At 40.9% G+C, this 19,427-nt stretch overlaps 1 protein-coding gene across 1 annotated transcript; it reads right to left on the reverse strand.

The window, feature by feature from the left end:
- Positions 1-709: 709 nt before the first annotated feature.
- On the reverse strand, positions 710-18,210 carry ivd (isovaleryl-CoA dehydrogenase). The gene is made up of 12 exons (XM_072689702.1): positions 17,917-18,210; positions 16,752-16,841; positions 15,544-15,595; positions 12,811-12,980; positions 12,424-12,517; positions 7,851-7,981; positions 7,624-7,720; positions 7,401-7,494; positions 7,211-7,292; positions 3,826-3,930; positions 3,623-3,695; positions 710-2,405 (listed from the first exon to the last, which is right to left on the reverse strand). Exons 1-12 carry the CDS (start codon positions 18,043-18,045, stop codon positions 2,272-2,274), a joined length of 1,251 nt encoding a protein of 416 aa, XP_072545803.1. The 5' UTR covers positions 18,046-18,210; the 3' UTR covers positions 710-2,271.
- Between the last annotated feature and the right edge of the window lie 1,217 nt (positions 18,211-19,427).

The following is a 19,427-nucleotide window of genomic DNA, read 5'->3' on the forward strand; positions in this document are numbered from 1 at the left end:
TTCTGGCTCGGTAGGATTCTCAAGGTTTAAGCATTCCTCATCAAACCACATTAAGTGTGTTTGTTTACGTCTTATCCTTTTACTTATACAGGAATATTGAAATATCGGTGGAATTCCATTATGAGTGCTGAGTAGTTTATTGAACTGCAGGGGAACTTCATAGTACATCCAGCATTTATCAGCATAGCAACACATGAAGTGTTTTAGCTGCTGAGGTGTGACCGATCAAACAATAAACACAAAAAATGAATCAGTGACTAAACTGATTCCTCTCTTCATAAATTTAGGAGTAGAAACAGGAATCTTTATGAAGTGAACATACTCCGGAACATGCATGCATATACCATAATCAGTATATGTAACTGATTAAAACGTATTTATTTAGGGCTTCAAGTCATCACTACAACCCAAGGATCACTGGGTCGTGCTGGGTCATGCTGCCTGCCAGTCTGATTGGCCTTTTCCTCCCTACATCACCTCAGTGTGATGCTGGCCACCACACTGCATCAGACCTGGGTACATGTGTGGGAACATGTGATCAGGTACGAGTGGGTTGCATAATTATAATAATCTAAAAATAGGGATGTAAATTGGGTAAGAATTCAAATAAAAAAATAAATCAAGTCAAAGTCGAGTCGAGTCAAAGTGTCACTAGTTACTCCACACCATACTAACGTTTTCACACCCCACTAATATGCGTCAATAACACTTTGATTTATTAACACAACAGTTTGATTTATTAAGACTCACAACAGAAAGACACTAAAGATGCACTGAAGACAGACGTGCTTTAATTCTTCACAAAAGAACATGTAACCAATGTGATGTCAAACTAAATTTCAGATTCAGCTACATAATACATTAAAGGTGTAATGATATACAAAATTGTTCACAACTAGCAATCATATCAGGGACACCACTGGATGTCCATTCCCTATATGCACAATTTCCTACTATAGAAACACCCAAGGCAAAGTTTGTGTAGTGTGAGCAGTATGTTTTTACAGGGCACAGCTCATTTCAGGAAATACTATCACTCAGTAAGTGGAAACTCAGTAACGCGCAGCAGGTCCACTGATCTATTCACCCTTACCCGGCATATAATGCAGATATGAAATAGAAATACAATCACCAACCCTCCACCTGAAGATCTACACCTGCATGTTTCACCGCCAAACTAAATCTAACACACTTTATTCAGTTAATCAAGGACTTCTCAAAGCAATAATCAGACAGATTAATAAGGGGGTAGGGGGTCGATTAGGATAATAGATAAAGGGCTGCAGGTAGACAGCTTCCCAGGAGAAGGGTTGGTGACCAATTCTTTAGAAAACTGACACGTTTGGGACTTGAGGTACTTCAGGACAGGAGGTTGGAGACCTGTGGATTACAGGAATGCTCCAAATACTTTTAACCTAATCTCAATCTGCTGCATCTGTAGCCTGTGGTCAATTATTACTGACAATAATTTCAATGCATTTTCTTGTACTAACACAGAAAACCTGACGTGCTCATTAAAGAAGCCAGGGGGAAGTTGCTGTATTCATACAGTAATCATATTTTGTATCATTAAAAAAAATAAGAGTTGAACGGATCAACAAAGGAAGCTGTACATTTTGTTTCATTGGTTATTTTAGAGATTGCCTGTTTTGTCAGGGGGAAGAATTTGTGGTTAAACATTAAAAGGTACAAGAAAATCTCAGGGAGAGCAAAATGAACCAGAGCAGTGTTGCTCCAGTGTTAGGAAGTGGAATGACGCATCATAAGAACACCTCAGGCAACAAAAATGTTCATGTCTTTCTTGTCATAAGGCCTGTATTGTTTTAATGACTGTAATTTTTAAAACATTGTTACACAGGTCATATATTTCAAACTAACTTGTATTATGAATATTCATAACGTTACTGTTACATTTTCCACTTTTTGACATAATATCTTTTACATTGTGTCAAAATGTCATGATGAATTGACCAATGAAAATGACTTTTGATGAAAATGAAAAGGGTTTTTCTTTCTCCTATTAAGCAATCATTTTAGAGCTACAAGGTTTTTGTCTGAAATTAATATTTAATTTTGAGTCAATGGTTCTTGTCCAAGTAGAAGAAAATGTCTAAATTATTGTCTGTGGGGACTGAACTGGATCCCCCCCCCCAAAAAAAAAACATTTATCCGATCCAGCGTTAGATCTCCACGTGGCATTTGTAGCTTTTTATTAGAAGAGTAGGACTTCGTGTAAGGCATTGACAAACAGCTTGCCATTTGGTTGTGGTCCTATTTGAACATGGTGTTGAAAGCCCTGCCAATGACCATCCTTCGAACCTCGCTGGTGCCGGCGCCGATCTCATAGAGCTTAGCGTCCCTGAGGAAACGGCCCATTGGGTAGTCATTAATGTAACCATTTCCACCTGTAGGTACAAACACAATCAGGATCATGGAATAAAGAACTAGGCAAGTACAACCCTGCACTTTCTGTAGTGGGGGAGGGGGGGGGCAGTGGAGGGAGGATTGGGTGGTTGAGTCTACTTGGCTAGACCTAATTGCCAAAGGGCATGTTTCTCCACAGAACAGTCACTTTAACTACCCCCTTTGTTCCCTTATTAAATATTTTATATACAGAGCATTTCAGTGTTTAGTTACGTAGTTTATTGTAAGAATTTCTTTTCCCATGAACATTTGATTTAGTCAGAACTTTAAAAAGCTATGGTGTAATCAGCCAATCAAAAGTCGAACTACTACTAGTAGTACTACTACTACTACTACTACTACTAATAATAATATCATAATGTTTAATTGTGTTTATTGTGTTTGATCATTTATAGATGGTTCCTAATTCTGCCAGTGACCAAGTGCGGGTCCCCCCCCAAAAAAACAACAAAAAAAAAAAAAAAAAAAAAAAAAAAAAACTACCTTTCTACCTGGAGAGCTAAGAACTAAGAACTATCTGGAGAGCTACCTTTCTGCAGTTGTTGGCTCTAATCCAATCCCACACACCCCATTTAGCCAATCAAAGACTTAAAAAAGCAGTAAGTTGGATCAGGTAGGGCAGATTAGGTTTGGATCCAAAGACTGTGGAAAGGTAGCTCTCCAGGGGCAGGTTTAAAGACCACTATAGAACAAGTTAAGTCATCTCAACTTATCGTCATACTTTTTATAGGCATGATATCGGTTTGCAGCACTGGGAGCGTTTAACCAGAGCTGCTCAACGACTGCATTTCTACACAGTGGGATTCAATTCACAAGTGCAGTATTAATGCAGAATCAGATCACCCAACATGCTTAAAAGTTCAGGTATGTTCATGTGTGGCAATCTTAGAGACTTGCTCTGATTTTCATTGCAATTATTTAATGAATTATTATTTTTTAAAATAAACTTTTACGTTTTCTTGGGTGATGCTGCAGCAGTCTGCTTTCAACAAATGAGCACATGTGTAGCCACTGATGCAGCTCGTTATGTATGTATTCATAAAGTCATTCTTAACCAAGGCTGCATTTGCGGTAGTAGTCCCTGGTGAACCCTAAAGCTGGAAAGAATAGCTACTGTCTGCAGAAAACCCACCGACCTGGAAAGTACACAAAGAGATATGCTTTACACTTCCTGCAGCGCACACTGCCAGACACTCACCCAGGCACTGAATTCCGTCCAAGGCAACTTGAGTCGCGTTCTCAGCACAATAAAGGATTACCCCAGCACAGTCCTACAACAACACCACAAATCAATACCGCCGCTACGGAACCTGGAACTGCTGCATGCTTCCAGTTCAGGGGCGAAATAATGATTTGCAAACAAAGTAGTCAAAGAGGGACAATTGTTTTAAATGCACTCACCATGCCGCTGAAGTGGCCTTTGTCGCAAGCCCGGGCAACGTTGTATACATACTGACGACATGAACTAAGCCGCGTGTACATGTCAGCCATTTTTCCCTGCATCAGCTAGAGGATATATAGAAAGGATAAGCATTATTATCCAAGCTCATGTTTAATAGAGAGGGGAAAAAGGTTCTCTATCCCGGGGGGAGGGGAATCTATGCACTGTAACATGTTTTTTTTTTTTCTCTCTAATGCACTGGATTCAACACATCAGCTCTTCGCAAAGCCCTTCGTGAACTGAATCAGGTGTGTTAAAGCCAGGATAACACTGTACAGTCCACTGGTCGCAGAAGACTATAAAAGGAAATCCACTGATTAAACCCTTAAAGCACTTTCTGTACCTTCATCTTTGTTTTGTAAGTCATTTTAGTTCTTTCTGTAAAGAAAAAAAAAGGAGAACATGTTCTTTCTCACATAATTCCAAAGGGCTACAGCAAAAAGGAAGTGTGGAGTACTTTGGCTGCTATTGTAAATGTCATTATTAGCCCTAATTAGCAGCTGGATGTCAAAAGTCAACAGAATATTCTTCTGTGCTTCGGATATTCTTAATGCGTCTTAACCATGCCTACAAAATTGCTGCTGCTGGACATAGCCAACCAGCCCCTACCCAACTTCACTATTACAAGAAATATATATATATATATATATATATATATATATATATATATATATATATATATATATATATAAATGAATTAATTAATAAACTGCCAAGTTGCTTGAATATACAAAGCAATTTTAGTCCCATCAGTTAACTGCCGATGTTCCCAAATCAGGTAATACTATTCAAACTGTAAAGCTCAGGGTAACTCAGGGTTATCTGAATCCTTCCGTTAATTTCACTTTCACTCAAGCCTGAAGTGGGATGGGATGGGGGTTAACATTTTGCCATCTGTAGTATACAAAAATAATGGCATACATTATATAGTAGGCCTATATTATTAAAAACCTGAAATGTAGTATTAAAGCCCATTATACTTGAGTACTTGGTTAACCATTCAAGGGTGAAACACATCTTAATTTACATTTAATAAATTAATAATTAAATGATGTCACCAAAAAAAACCTAAACAAAACAATAATAAAAACAAGAATACTTTAACGTTTCAAGCTAATAAACTAATTAATTTTATTTAATTTAATTAATTAATTTTAGCTAATTAGCTTAAATGATAAGAGCTGTAACTACAATACAAGGAAAAAACATACCAAAAAATCTGAAATTATTTAAGTCAATTCTTGATACTATACTCATTTTAATTACATACACAATATATTGTAATGTTGACAAATCAAGACAATGTTTATTTAGAAATAACTTACCAGCAAAGAGAAGCATAACTGGGTCACAAGCCACACACGGTCATACTTTCCATTTTACACTAGTGATTACACTTATACAAATGATTTTTATACAAATGGTTTAGGACTCCCCATATCACATGAGAATGAAGTGCTTCCATGGTGACGCTAGCATATGCTTCCTCCAAGATCCGAGAAGCCAGCCAACAGTTTCATTTTTCAATTGCTGCTACACAACGTCACTGGACAGCTTAACACACTTGAAGGACAGGACTAACTGGCATCACTGGGGATCTACCTGTGCTGCTATTTTAAAGGTTCCAGATCATGCACATTGCGCTTACATGGAAAAGTCAGACTTGAATGTTGCACTCGACCGCATTGTCCTTAGGTTTCAGAAAATGCATACAGACAATTACTTTCTACATTCTCCAACAACAACAACAAAAAAAGAATGTAGAAAGACTGAATGCAGGTGGTGTAACACCAAGTTAGAGATTTATACAAGATATCTTCAAAGATGGGCTGTGTGAATATTTTACAATCAAATAAAAAGCTAGACAATAAAGCTAGACCCTTTTCTGTAGCATTCTTCACAATACCATTAGCAACAGCTAAATACTCTTTGCCATGGTTGACAAACATTCAAGCCTACATATATATCCCCTGAATTAGTATCAGTTAGCAGAGGTCATCAAGGTGCACAAAAGTCAAGTTGTTGAGCCTCTCTTACAAAATAAATACCTAGAAGCAAATTACAAGCAATAGTGACTGAAAAATCACTAAGAAACGTTAATGAAACTTCCAGAAATATCCATGTACATACATTTCATACAGAATTCTAGCCTCATCATAGTAACGAGACAGCTCTTATTGATATTCGTTAAATATACCTGTTCTACCACTCCTGTGTCAATGCTGCCGTTGACATCATTAACTATTAAAGATTTAGATTTAGACTTGTGAACTAGTTTGGAATCCCCAGTCCTAAAATGGTTCTTTTCATATCTGCCAGGCAGGAACTAATCTGTCGAAACAGAAAATCATGTCTCTGATAGTGTGCCATTGACCTTTGGTGTCCCCCAAGGTTTGATCCCTGAGCTGCTCTTATTTTATTTAAATAAGCTTCCTCTGGGCTCATTCCTACAAGACTACTGGATATCTTATCACAGCCATGTAGACAATACTCAGATTTATGGTGGCCCTCTTCACCTTATCCTCTCCAGTCCCCTTGACTCACTTTGTAAGTGTACTGAGCACATCACTAACTGAATAAGAAAACAAAACATTGCAGTCAAATAAAGATAAAACAGATTATTTTACACATAAGAAGAACAGACTAGCTGCCTATCTGGATTCGAGAGCCCTCAAGTCTAAAGAACTAGCGGGTAACCTTGGCATACTAAAACTATATAAACAATCAACAACACTGCTAATGTTGAATAACTGTTCCAGCCCTCATTTGAACAGAGCTATCAAAACCAGGTTTGCACATATTTCCCAGACAATACACGTTATATTAATGCAACTACAAAACACTGTGAACCATTGTTATGGACATTTCTGAGAAATCAGATATGTGGCCATCTCAGGCTGACTATTGTATCTGATGTTAGGTCGGTATCCAGTGAAAAAACACATGCTGGCACATCATTCGCTGAGGAGAAGAAAAAAAAAAAAACTATAGACGATGGCAGGTTTACAGTCCAATGCTGTACCTATTAATTCTAGGAAGTCATCAGCTCATTCGAAGAGGCAACACAGCCAACACAAAATCTATCTCAGCCATTCTGGATAACAAAACATCTGGATAATAAAATATCCCTCTTGTGCAACACCACAGCTGTCACCTAAAACAGTACAGCCCCTAATCTAAAAAATAAAAAATTAGGTAAAATTCACAAAATCAGAGGAGATCTCCATTCATAAAAATTCAACAACTGACACCTCATATCATATGGTATCAATTAAAATGCAAATCACTTGCCCTCAGCGTATAAAATGAAGCATTTCTGATGATAAATTGCTAAATCCAACTCACCTGGAAGAGGCCGATCTTTTGTCCAAATGCTTCTCGCATATGCAGATAGGGAATAGCGTGATCCAACACAGCTTGCATAATGCTGTTAAAAAAATAAATAAATAAATAAAAAGCCCAGAATAATGATCCACAGTCTACTCAACAGAACACAAGAGTCTGTTCTAATGCAAGTCAACAGTGCAAACATTACCCTATAGGTCCAGCTGAGAGCACTAGTCTCTCCAGGTCCAATCCGCTCATCAGCACGTACACACCTTTGTTCAGTGGGCCCAAGATGTTCTCCTCTGAAATCAGCAATGAACTTTATACACAAAGACGTACAGCAGCAGACGTACCAGAAGTACAAGGCTCACAGGAGCAATTCCACTTTGTCAAAAGCACTTCACTGCCATCATTTGCCTTGACACACACACCTGGAACCTTGCAGTCCTCAAAGATTAGCTCACAAGTGTTCGAGCCCCTCATTCCCAACTTATCCAGCTTCTGTGCAGTGCTAAATCCGGGCATTCCCTTTGAGAAACATTTAACAAGGTAAACATTCAAAAAAGACATCATTGCTGGGAGTTACGGAGAGCCTCCCAAGCAAAAACAAGACGATTTCATGAGAAGTAGGTCGGGGTTAAAGCCATATCTCACTAACCTTTTCTATAATGAAAGCAGAGATGCCGCGGGCAGCTGCCTCAGGGCTTGTCTTTGCATACACGATGAGCACGTCTGCATCTGGCCCGTTCGTAATCCAGAACTTATTACCATTCAGCACATAGTGGTCACCTAAAAGGGCACAGCAGTATCAAAGCTAAAGAAGGGGGGGTATATGAGGCAGCCCATCAGGGGCACAAAAGCGGCAAGAGGTTTAAAAGCTACAGTGATGAGAAACAATTCCTGAAAGGTTTAGTCATGCATTCATAATCATATCTATGCAGAAACTGGAATTAAACCATTAAACTAATAGTTCAGCAAAAAAATCTAATTTACATACTTTTTTCTTACGCCCAAAGCAGCCAGGCTGCCAAGACACGTTTGCTGTCTGAAGGGTGGTTCTTCAGTTTTGCACTGGAGCTAAAAGGTTAATACTGCTAAAACGAAAGGAAAGCTTTTACGCACTAATTAGCATTTTGTGCTGCTTATGTGGTGTCTGAGTCCCAGTGTGGCATACTGTTATCTGTAGAAATGGACAGAGGTACAGAACTGAAAGCCCAACAGCCCCACATCATGCGGTATGAGTCTCGACGCTACATAATGCCATAAGGTAGCTACATCAGCTCATAGCTCCAGTAGGTAATAAATGAGCTCCATAGCATCATAACCACAGTGTCATAAAGCAGGTATATAGGCTCATGATCCAAGTTCAAGTAGCGTCATTAAGCGCTAGGTTAAGCACGTCATAAAGCAACTACATTAGGCTCATAACCAATCATTCGTCATAAAGCAACTAGGCTTAAACCTCATTAACGCCCCCCCTCTCTATAAATTACCTAAATTTGGCAAGCTTGCCTCATGAAGCAGCTACATGAGCCTCATAACCACACTAGTCCATTAAGTAGCAATATTAGGCTAATAGCTCCAGTATGTCATAAAACAGTAGTATTAGAGTCATAACCCCAATACATCATAGAGCAGCTCCATTAACATTGTACCTCCAGTATGTCATTAAGCAGCTCCATCAGCAGCGCATACCTTAGGCATGTAGGCATGTCATAAAGCAGCTACATCAGCAGCTCATACCTCAGGTATGTCATTAAGCAGCTACATCAGCAGCGCATACTTCAGGCATGTCATAAAGCAGCTACATTAGCAGCTCATACCTCAGGTGTGTCATAAAGCAGCTCCATCAGCAGCTCAAACCTCAGGTATGTGATAAAGCAGCTACATCAGCAACTCATACCTTAGGTATGTCATGAATCAGCTTCATCAGCAGCTCATACCTCAGGCATGTCATAAAGCAGCTACATCAGCAGCTCATAAAGCAGTTCCATCAGCTCATATCCCAGGTATGTCATAAAGCAGCTCCATCAGCAGCGCAAACCTCAGGCATGTCATAAAGCAGCTCCATCAGCTCATATCCCAGGTATGTCATAAAGCAGCTACATCAGCTTATAACTCAGGTATGTCATAAATCAGCTGCATCAGCAGCTCATAACTCAGGTATGTCATAAAGCAGCTACATCAGCAGCTCATATCCCAAGTATGTCATAGATCAGCTACATCAGCATGTCATAAAGCAGCTCCATCAGCTTATACCTCAGGAATGTCATAAATCAGCTACATCAGCAGCTCATACCTAAGGTTTGTCATAAAGCAGCTCCATCAGCAGCTCATATCTCAGGTATGTCATAAAGCAGCTCCAACAGCTTATACCTCAAGTATGTCATAGATCAGCTACATCAGCATGTCATAAAGCAGCTCCATCAACGTATACCTCAGGTATGTTATAAATCAGCTCCATCAGCAGCTCATACCTCAGGTATGTTATAAATCAGCTCCATCAGCAGCTCATACCTCAGGTATGTTATAAATCAGCTACATCAGCAGCTCATATCCCAAGTATGTCATAGATCAGCTACATCAGCATGTCATAAAGCAGCTCCATCAGCTTATACCTCAGGAATGTCATAAATCAGCTACATCAGCAGCTCATACCTAAGGTTTGTCATAAAGCAGCTCCATCAGCAGCTCATATCTCAGGTATGTCATAAAGCAGCTCCAACAGCTTATACCTCAAGTATGTCATAGATCAGCTACATCAGCATGTCATAAAGCAGCTCCATCAACGTATACCTCAGGTATGTCATAAATCAGCTCCATCAGCAGCTCATACCTCAGGTATGTCATAAATCAGCTCCATCAGCAGCTCATACCTCAGGTATGTCATAAATCAGCTCCATCAGCAGCTCATACCTCAGGTATGTCATAAATCAGCTCCATCAGCAGCTCATACCTAAGGTGTGTCAAAAAGAAGCTCCATCAGCTCATATCTCAGGTATGTCATAAAGCGGCTCCATCAGCAGCTCATACCTCAGGTGCGTCATAAAGCAGCTCCATCAGCTCATATCTCAGGTATGTCATAAAGCGGCTCCATCAGCAGCTCATACCTCAGGGGTGTCATAAAGCAGCTCCATCAGCAGCTCATACCTCAGGTATGTCATAGAGCAGCTCCATCAGCTCATATCTCAGGTATGTCACAGAGCAGCTCCATCAGCAGCTCATATCTCAGGTATGTCATAAATCAACTACATCAGCAGCTCATACCTAAGGTATGTCATAGATCAGCGACATCAGCATGTCATAAAGCAGCTCCATCAACTTATACCTCAGGTATGTCATAAATCAGCTCCATCAGCAGCTCATACCTCAGGTATGTCATTAAGCAGCTACATCAGCAGCGCATACTTCAGGCATGTCATAAAGCAGCTACATTAGCAGCTCATACCTCAGGTGTGTCATAAAGCAGCTCCATCAGCTCATATCCCAGGTGTGTCATGAATCAGCTTCATCAGCAGCTCATACCTCAGGCATGTCATAAAGCAGCTACATCAGCAGCTCATAAAGCAGTTCCATCAGCTCATATCCCAGGTATGTAATAAAGCAGCTCTATCAGCTTATACCTCAGGTATGTCATAAAGAAGCTCCATCAGCAGCGCAAACCTCAGGCATGTCATAAAGCAGCTCCATCAGCTCATATCCCAGGTTTGTCATAAAGCAGCTCCATCAGCTCATATCCCAGGTTTGTCATAAAGCAGCTCCATCAGCTCATATCCCAGGTATGTCATAAATCAGCTGCATCAGCAGCTCATAACTCAGGTATGTCATAAAGCAGCTACATCAGCAGCTCATATCCCAAGTATGTCATAGATCAGCTACATCAGCATGTCATAAAGCAGCTCCATCAGCTTATACCTCAGGAATGTCATAAATCAGCTACATCAGCAGCTCATACCTAAGGTTTGTCATAAAGCAGCTCCATCAGCAGCTCATATCTCAGGTATGTCATAAAGCAGCTCCAACAGCTTATACCTCAAGTATGTCATAGATCAGCTACATCAGCATGTCATAAAGCAGCTCCATCAACGTATACCTCAGGTATGTTATAAATCAGCTCCATCAGCAGCTCATACCTCAGGTATGTCATAAATCAGCTCCATCAGCAGCTCATACCTAAGGTGTGTCATAAAGCAGCTCCATCAGCTCATATCTCAGGTATGTCATAAAGCGGCCCCATCAGCAGCTCATACCTCAGGTGCGTCATAAAGCAGCTCCATCAGCTCATATCTCAGGTATGTCATAAAGCGGCTCCATCAGCAGCTCATACCTCAGGTGTGTCATAAAGCAGCTCCATCAGCAGCTCATACTTCAGGTATGTCATAGAGCAGCTCCATCAGCAGCTCATACCTCAGGTATGTCATAGAGCAGCTCCATCAGCTCATATCTCAGGTATGTCACAGAGCAGCTCCATCAGCAGCTCATATCTCAGGTATGTCATAAATCAACTACATCCGCAGCTCATACCTAAGGTATGTCATAGATCAGCGACATCAGCATGTCATAAAGCAGCTCCATCAACTTATACCTCAGGTATGTCATAAATCAGCTACATCAGCAGCTCATACCTAAGGTGTGTCATAAAGCAGCTCCATCAGCTCATATCCCAGATATGCCATAAAGCAGCTCCATCAGCAGCTCATATCTCAGGTATGTCATTAAGCAGCTCCATCAGCTCATATCTCAGGTATGTCATAAAGCAGCTAAATTAGCCTTGGAGTTCCTGTAATCAGTACATATTAGGCTCACAGCAGGAACATAAAGTCATAAAGTAGTTCCATAAAATAAAGCACATTCCCATAGACTATAAATGTACGTAAATATATTCATGACTAATTGTATTTTTTTTTTATCTCACATGATAAAATACATATTTTTCGGGTTAGCTTTAAATCGCTAATACATTAATGTGGCTATTTTAGCCTTGTAGCAAAACAAAACAGATAAACACAGGGTAAGGGGAAAATGACAGTCGATTAAGCTGGTTGGCCAGCATGACCAGCCTAACCATGCTGGTCCACCAGTATGACTAGCTTGATCACACGGTCTTTAGCCAAAGCTAAATTCTTTGGGCATAAATCATTCCAAAAAATAACCAAGGACAAAGTCAAGGTCTATTGTGGACGATAACAGATCCATAAAGCAGAGTGGTGGATGGGAAGGGCACAGCTCACCCTCTTTCCTTGCAGTCAGCTTCATGGACACCACATCAGATCCAGAGTTGGTCTCACTCATGGCCAATGCACCTACATGTTCTCCTGTTATCAACTGGAAGAAAAACATACAGCGAATCATGCTGTTCATGCCTCTTCGTTTTAATGTACAGAGGCTAGGAAATCTTTTTAGAAGGTGTTATGAGAGCAGTCTGCCTTTCTGTTTACTTTATCATAATTATCATTTCATTTTAATGAAGACAGACAGATGGAACACATCTGAACATCTGTCTACATTAACAAGGGATACAGAGAGAACTGTGAACCTTGTTTAATTTGCCCTAAACATTACAGTTCACGCAGCTTCCCTCATACAGACAAAAAAAACAACATTATTTAAATTCCTACCTTCGGCATGTACTTCTCTTTCTGCTTCTGGTTGCCATTGCGCACCAGCTGATTGACACATAGATTAGAATGTGCACCATAGCTGAGCCCAACAGCTGCAGACACCCGAGACACCTCCTCCATCACAATCACATGATCAAGGTAGCCCAATCCCGTGCCTCCATACTCCACTGTGGGGAGAGAACATGGATGAAGAGAGAACAAGCCTTACCTTGATGACTTCAGGTGAAATCAGGTTACACCAGAGAACTTGTAGTGAGGAGAACTACCGCTGGATTATGTCTTTTGGTTTCTTTAGATGCTAGAGAGTCCAAAATGAATAGGTCAATGTGGTGAGCATGAAGAGCCAATAAGAACTCATGAGCCCTACGACTGTTCAAACATAGCCACATATACATAACACATTCATAAAGACTCTCTCCCGCTCACCCTGTAGTGTTCCTTAGGTCATTTTTTAGTAGAACTGAGGAACAGGAAGAGGCTGGGCTTCTCACTGACTGGCTTTGGTTAAACTCCAAAGATAAAGATTCCAATAGCTGTTGTATAGACGCATGAATAGAGGGTATGCATGTAATGTCACAGTTGGTGGGAGTCACTGCGGCCAAGCCCACTAAGTGGCAAAAAGACTGACTGTTTGGCAGTGTTAGAATTCAGAGCGAATGCCGCCAAGTACCAAACCATGGGGAAGAGCTGTTGTGTGACTGACTGTGCAAAAAAGATTCAGCAAGAATTCAGAGCTATCCTTTTACAGACTGATGAACTGCTGCAATTCGTAGAAACAGCTGGAATCCAGGCATCAAAATGTGTAGGAGCTCACTACTTGGTGATGTTACAGTTTAAAAACAAGCAAGGGGAAGGGAAAAAAAACCAACAAAACAAGCCCACCATAGTTATCAGCTTACCAACGTGCTAAGTTGAATAAAAATGGAGAGCAAGCAAACCTGGATGAACCAGTTACCTAAATGTGCCTGAAAACAGTCGAAAACACTCCCAAGACCATTCGCTCAACTCTGTGTTCTCGGATATGAGGTTTTATCCTTTAAACAGATGTGATTTGAGCCTCTTTTAGCTGAAAGTTCCTGGTTACACATTAATATCCATGGACTATGGGTTTTTTAGTCATTTTGATGGATCAATACAGTCCAACTGCCTTTAATTCGAGCAGATAATCGCTTGTTCCATTCCTGGTTTGGCCATTTCTTCAGGTAAACGCAGCCATGCTGCAGAATACTTTGCCCCTCAGTTCGACTGGCTCGAGTCGTCGTTCCCTCTGGCATCAGTGGCCAGTGCGAGAAGTCAATTCTCTGTTAATCTTCACTACAGGGGTTCAAGTACATCCCACAAAGTTAGCGGTTTCTGAGATGCTTCCACCCTTTGCCTGATACCCTATTACCATGCCTTTTTGGACATCAGACAGATCGTGTCCATTACAGTCATTCTGAACACTGCTACAACTGACTGGTGTGCACGCATTTTTAAATGTGCAGCAAACATATGGCACCTGTTGCGTTCCTGGTCGAGTTAATTCCAAACCAGGGGTGTGGGCATAATATTCAGATATGATGTAGACAGTAGGCGAAAGGGGATAGCATCTCAGAAACCACTAACTTTTTGGGATGTTCTAGAGCCGCCATAGTGAACACCTAATTACAGTCCACGTTTTTGCTCTAGATGTAGCACTACTTGTTGCCAGTTTGGATAACTCACGACTGTCTGGGGTTTCCTGAAGACTTTGCTTTAGGGAACCAACAGTGATGGAACCAAGACGGTGTTGTGACATATCCTATCCCCACAGACACATCTCATCCCCTCTGACATCATCTTACAGAAGGACCATTTAGGACCCAATACGTTAGTCAGCAGCTGGTCCACCCCCTTGACTGTATTAGCTATCATGCTACTAGTTAGCCAGTCAAGCTTATTCCCCTTCAATGGTATTAGCTAGCATGCTTACTGTTTAGCCAGCCAAGTTGCCCCCCACCTTCACAGTGTGTTTAATCTAGTGGTTGTTGTTTTTCATTTTATCACTTTATTATTTTATATGGATCCCAATTACCTGCTGATCTTGCGCAAGGTTAGCTCGATAGTGGACAGCAAGTGCATGATAGCTAGCTTTGCCTGTTGGTATCAGCTTTATACGCCAGCGTAGCAACAACAATATTACATTGTTGAACTTAAAAGCTAATATGTGATCCACATTTAATAAACAAAGGTAAATAACAATGCTTTATCCAGAAAAAAAAATCTCAGCAATGATCAGTAAATCTTAAATTTTGATCTGGCTTAAGTATGACAGCCGCGTGAAGATGGCCAAATAATCACGTAAAAGATTTTAACCGATGAAACATTTGGGGGGATAGGATGTGTCCAGGGGGAAAGAATGTGTCACGACACCGGCTTTCGATAGAACCCTCGGAGTACCTTGCATTAACATGCGTTTCATGTATAGATTTTATATCATTAAAATAAAGCCTAGTTACAGAAAATGCATTCCATTTACACTTGTGTTGAATATGGTCCAGATACATCTGCATGTGCTCAGAGCGTCCAATAGCAATATGATCACAGTGTGTCCTAGGAGTGTTAACATCTGGCTTATCCTGTGGTCAAACTGGAACGTGATCCAGTCACCAAAAACACACATGTTGATGCAAGGTGTAAACTGCCTCTTTAAGACCCTCTCAGATACACGTTCTTCCACATCTGACCAAAATAGCTGAGAAAATCTCTTGCCTGGAGCTGTGATCCCAAGCAGTCCGAGTTCACCCGCCTCCTTCCAAAACTCCTAAAAAAGAAGAAGTTCACTTAAATTGAGTTTCACCATCTGTGTGCAAGTTCACATGTAGGGTAGTTATAAAGCAAACATTTACCAACACATTTAAGCATGACTAAACTAAAAAGTGGTGCACCACTCAAGCCAGTTCTTACTAAGCTTTTAGCTTAGCAGCTACCAAACATATTACACCACTACCTCCTGACCGGGTGTAAGTGCTAAGTAAACACAAACCACTTGAGTGCCTTTTCTGGACATTACCTGGTGGAGCTGTATGTCATTTGTATAGATGATAAACCAGACTTTATCTTGCCAGCCCTCCTATTACAAAGTCCAGGTAATGTCCAAGTGAGCCCATGTTTGAATAGAGCAGGTCACTTTCTGGAGAATTCACAGTACCTAAACCAATGCATAAGATCTCCCGTAGTAAGAGGGCCCTGTGGCTGTACGCTAGATGTGTGAAAGGGAAATTCCTGGAGTTCAAATGTGAAAACAACCACAGAGACCATGAAGAGAACACACACGAAAGTCTATGTTGATTACTTAAAGCAGAAAAATGCGAGAAATGGGCGCCCCCTACATTTGGGAAGAGTAATTCGCGCTTTGAGCCTGCACTGATGGAGGCACTTTACACGTGCATTTCTGGACAAGCTGGAAGAAACAGAACAGTCACTAAAAGTGAAAGAAGCATGTGGACTGACACGGTAGAGTAATATTACAAGATCTGATACCAATATGGTATGCAGCATTATGCAGAGGTACGCAGTTCTTGCAAGTTTTGGCCTGTCTGTTTTACACAGTGAACTGTGCACTGTGCCGAGCCTGGAATAGCAACGATGGAGACGTTATTCTCCCTATTACAGGCCAGTGGAGCAGCACAATGATTTTATAGCTGTTTAATATAAGGTAGAAACGCTACTTCAAGACCATGTGAATAATGTTACTTTAATTTAGTTGCAGCAACTACACACAAATACTTATCCCCCTAGGCTGCGGTTTCACCATCAGCCCTAATCAGTACACTGTTTAAAACGTTCAGCTCCAAACTTTCACATATCTTTTATTTACATTATGGCATTTGAGAGTCAAAGAACCCTTTGTAAGTCCTTTACAGCAAAATGTACAAGATGTCAAGAATGCCAACAAGGGCACTTGCGTGGTAACTTACCCTCATGCGTGGAAACTCATTTGACTTGTCAATTTCATCAGCATAGGGGGCAAGCCTTTCCTGACAGAACCTCTGAACTGTCTGTCTGAGCTGGAGAGAAGAAAAAAAGAACATCAGCGAGTGTTGACCCAGCTGCTCCCAGCAGGTGAATTTAAACACGCAACGCCGAAGTGCCTAAGCATCGACCCCAATGGTGACCAGAGTTGCAAAGGTGACCGTAGAAGAAAAAGCATCTGGCAGTTCATACACACTGCAGAACGTGGTCACAAGCATCTACCAATAGAATGGATGGCTCTGGGACAGCTGCACATGAGCCTGAGATTCAGCATACCCAAATCTAAAGCCTTATGTGAGGCAGTGGAGCTGCATTCTCGAGATGGACCACCACCTAGTGTAAGTCTTCTCAGAAGAGTAGAGGCTGTTGCTACAGCAAAGTATGGGGGGGTGGGTGGGGGGGTCCCTAATAATATCTCTAATTTCAGATGAATCAGTAGTCGGGCAGGTGTCTACATACTTTTGGACATACCGCCTTGAGTTTTTTTCTCTATTCCCATTTGGCAGAAGCATATTTAAATATTCTAAATATCTAAACATACTTTATGGGCACCTAATGTCACCTTTAAATGAATGGAAAGGTGCTTCGACCAATCAAAACCGTCCGTGCGAACACGCCCCCCCCCCTTACTCCACCAGGACCAGCATCAGTGTCGCCTCTCTAAAGCGAGTCAAACTCATTTTAAAAGACATTAACGGGGTGTAAGATGTATAAAAAATAAATATAATTTGCTGTTACATTTGATAGCATCCGCTCAGAGCTATTATCAAATGATGTACAAGGTCACGCGTGACGTCACACATAGGCGCTACCTTGCAAGCCAGACGACAGTCCAGCAGTCCTGCAGAGTTTCTGAAGGACCTGCATAAGACACCCCCCCCCCTGCATAACCTAACATACCTGATATAGCCATTAAAGTATATAAGCAGGTGCTGAAGCCCAGCCGTTTATCTAGCTAGCTGACTAACTAAGCTATCAACACCACTTCATTCAGATGCACACCGTGCCTGCAGATGTAGCTAGCGGTGTGAGCTATGTGCTCCATGCCGGCCCGTGGTTCTGATCAGAGATCCCGACACTCATGACAGTATTTACTGAGGCTCTGTCTACCTGGATTTGCTCATCTGTGAGCCCGTTTACGATGTCGTCCACGGGAATAGCTCCAACACATCCACGTCGAGGAACAGAAACAGCTGACAGTCTTTTTGCAAGTCGTAAGACTCCCCTAGCAGCAAACATGGTGGAGCAGCAGGGGGGTAACAACTGGGGCAATGTTTAAAAGCAAGTGTTTAGAGCAGCCGGTCAATTACACAACTGTCTTACTGTAAACACACACACACACACACACACACACACAGCCTGCTAAGTAAGAGCTCAGACTTCTCTTATTCTGCCGCCTCTGATCTAAACACCATACATGTATACTGCCCCCTATTGAACAGGAGGAGGTCGCTTCTCTTCTGGGGTCAGAAAACTTGCAAATGAGTGAATTTCGAGGTTGCTGTGATTAGCATGAGTGTGGGTCACGTAGACAGGTCTTGTAATAGCTACATAACTATTATAACTTCATCATAAGAGAATGGTTTTATACACTCTTGTGAAACAAGTGCTGCGCTGAGTGAAGGGCCTGGATTTTCCGGAGTCGACTCTGACTCCCGACTCTTACCGCTGGAATGAATCAATGAATCATTATTGAACATTTAAACTCGTTTAAAGTATTTTAAAGTTCTATTAATTATATTATTCATATTATTAAAGTTTTATTCCGTTGAAAAAATGTTTATTTTCCGCTTTTCACGAAACTGTCTTTTCGCCTTGTTTGAATTTCTCGTTCCACCTTAAATGGGTCTACAGGCGCCTGAACGCTGCATCTGCGACCCGCATGGGTGTGGGTGACGTAGACAGGCCCTATGGGACGTAAATAACATAATCATAAGATAATGATTTTTTACACACGTGTATATTTATGTTAGAGCTGATGCAAAAAGTAGTAGAGCAGGGGTGAGCATGGTTGTATATGGTTGTATTTGAAGTTTTCGAAGGAACAGAATTAAAGTCATCACGTGGGACTGTCTCTCTTCAATGTCTGTTTAATTTTCTATGAGTTAATTAGTTAATCTATTAGGTTATGATATCCTATATATATATATATATATATATATATATATATATATATATATAATGCACATTAAATAACCTCTAAACTATGTTTCCTAACTCCAACAGCACAGTACTCAAGCAACCAACCCAACAAAGTGAGTACTTAAGTGCGAAAATTAAATACATTTTATATAATATAAAACAGTTATACCGACCCTACCGTGGACACACAGCCGTACACACTTGTTTTGTCACCTAATTCAAAGTACATGAAGGAGACAGGGCGCAATAGGACCTGCGGGAGGCGCTGTTGCTTCTGCTCTGTTGCTTCCTGAACTGCTGTGGCTCTTTGGCTGCTGCGCTGAGTGAAGAGCCTGGATTTCCTGGAGTCGACACCGACTCCAACTCTCTTGCCGCTGGAGTGAATCAATAAACCATTATTAAGCATTTAAACTAAATTATTTAAAATAATTTAAAGTCAATTTTTATTTTGTTAAAATACGTTTTATTTTCCTCTTTTC

Source organism: Salminus brasiliensis, chromosome 10 (genome assembly GCF_030463535.1).
Source record: "Salminus brasiliensis chromosome 10, fSalBra1.hap2, whole genome shotgun sequence".
Lineage (NCBI taxonomy): Eukaryota > Metazoa > Chordata > Actinopteri > Characiformes > Bryconidae > Salminus > Salminus brasiliensis.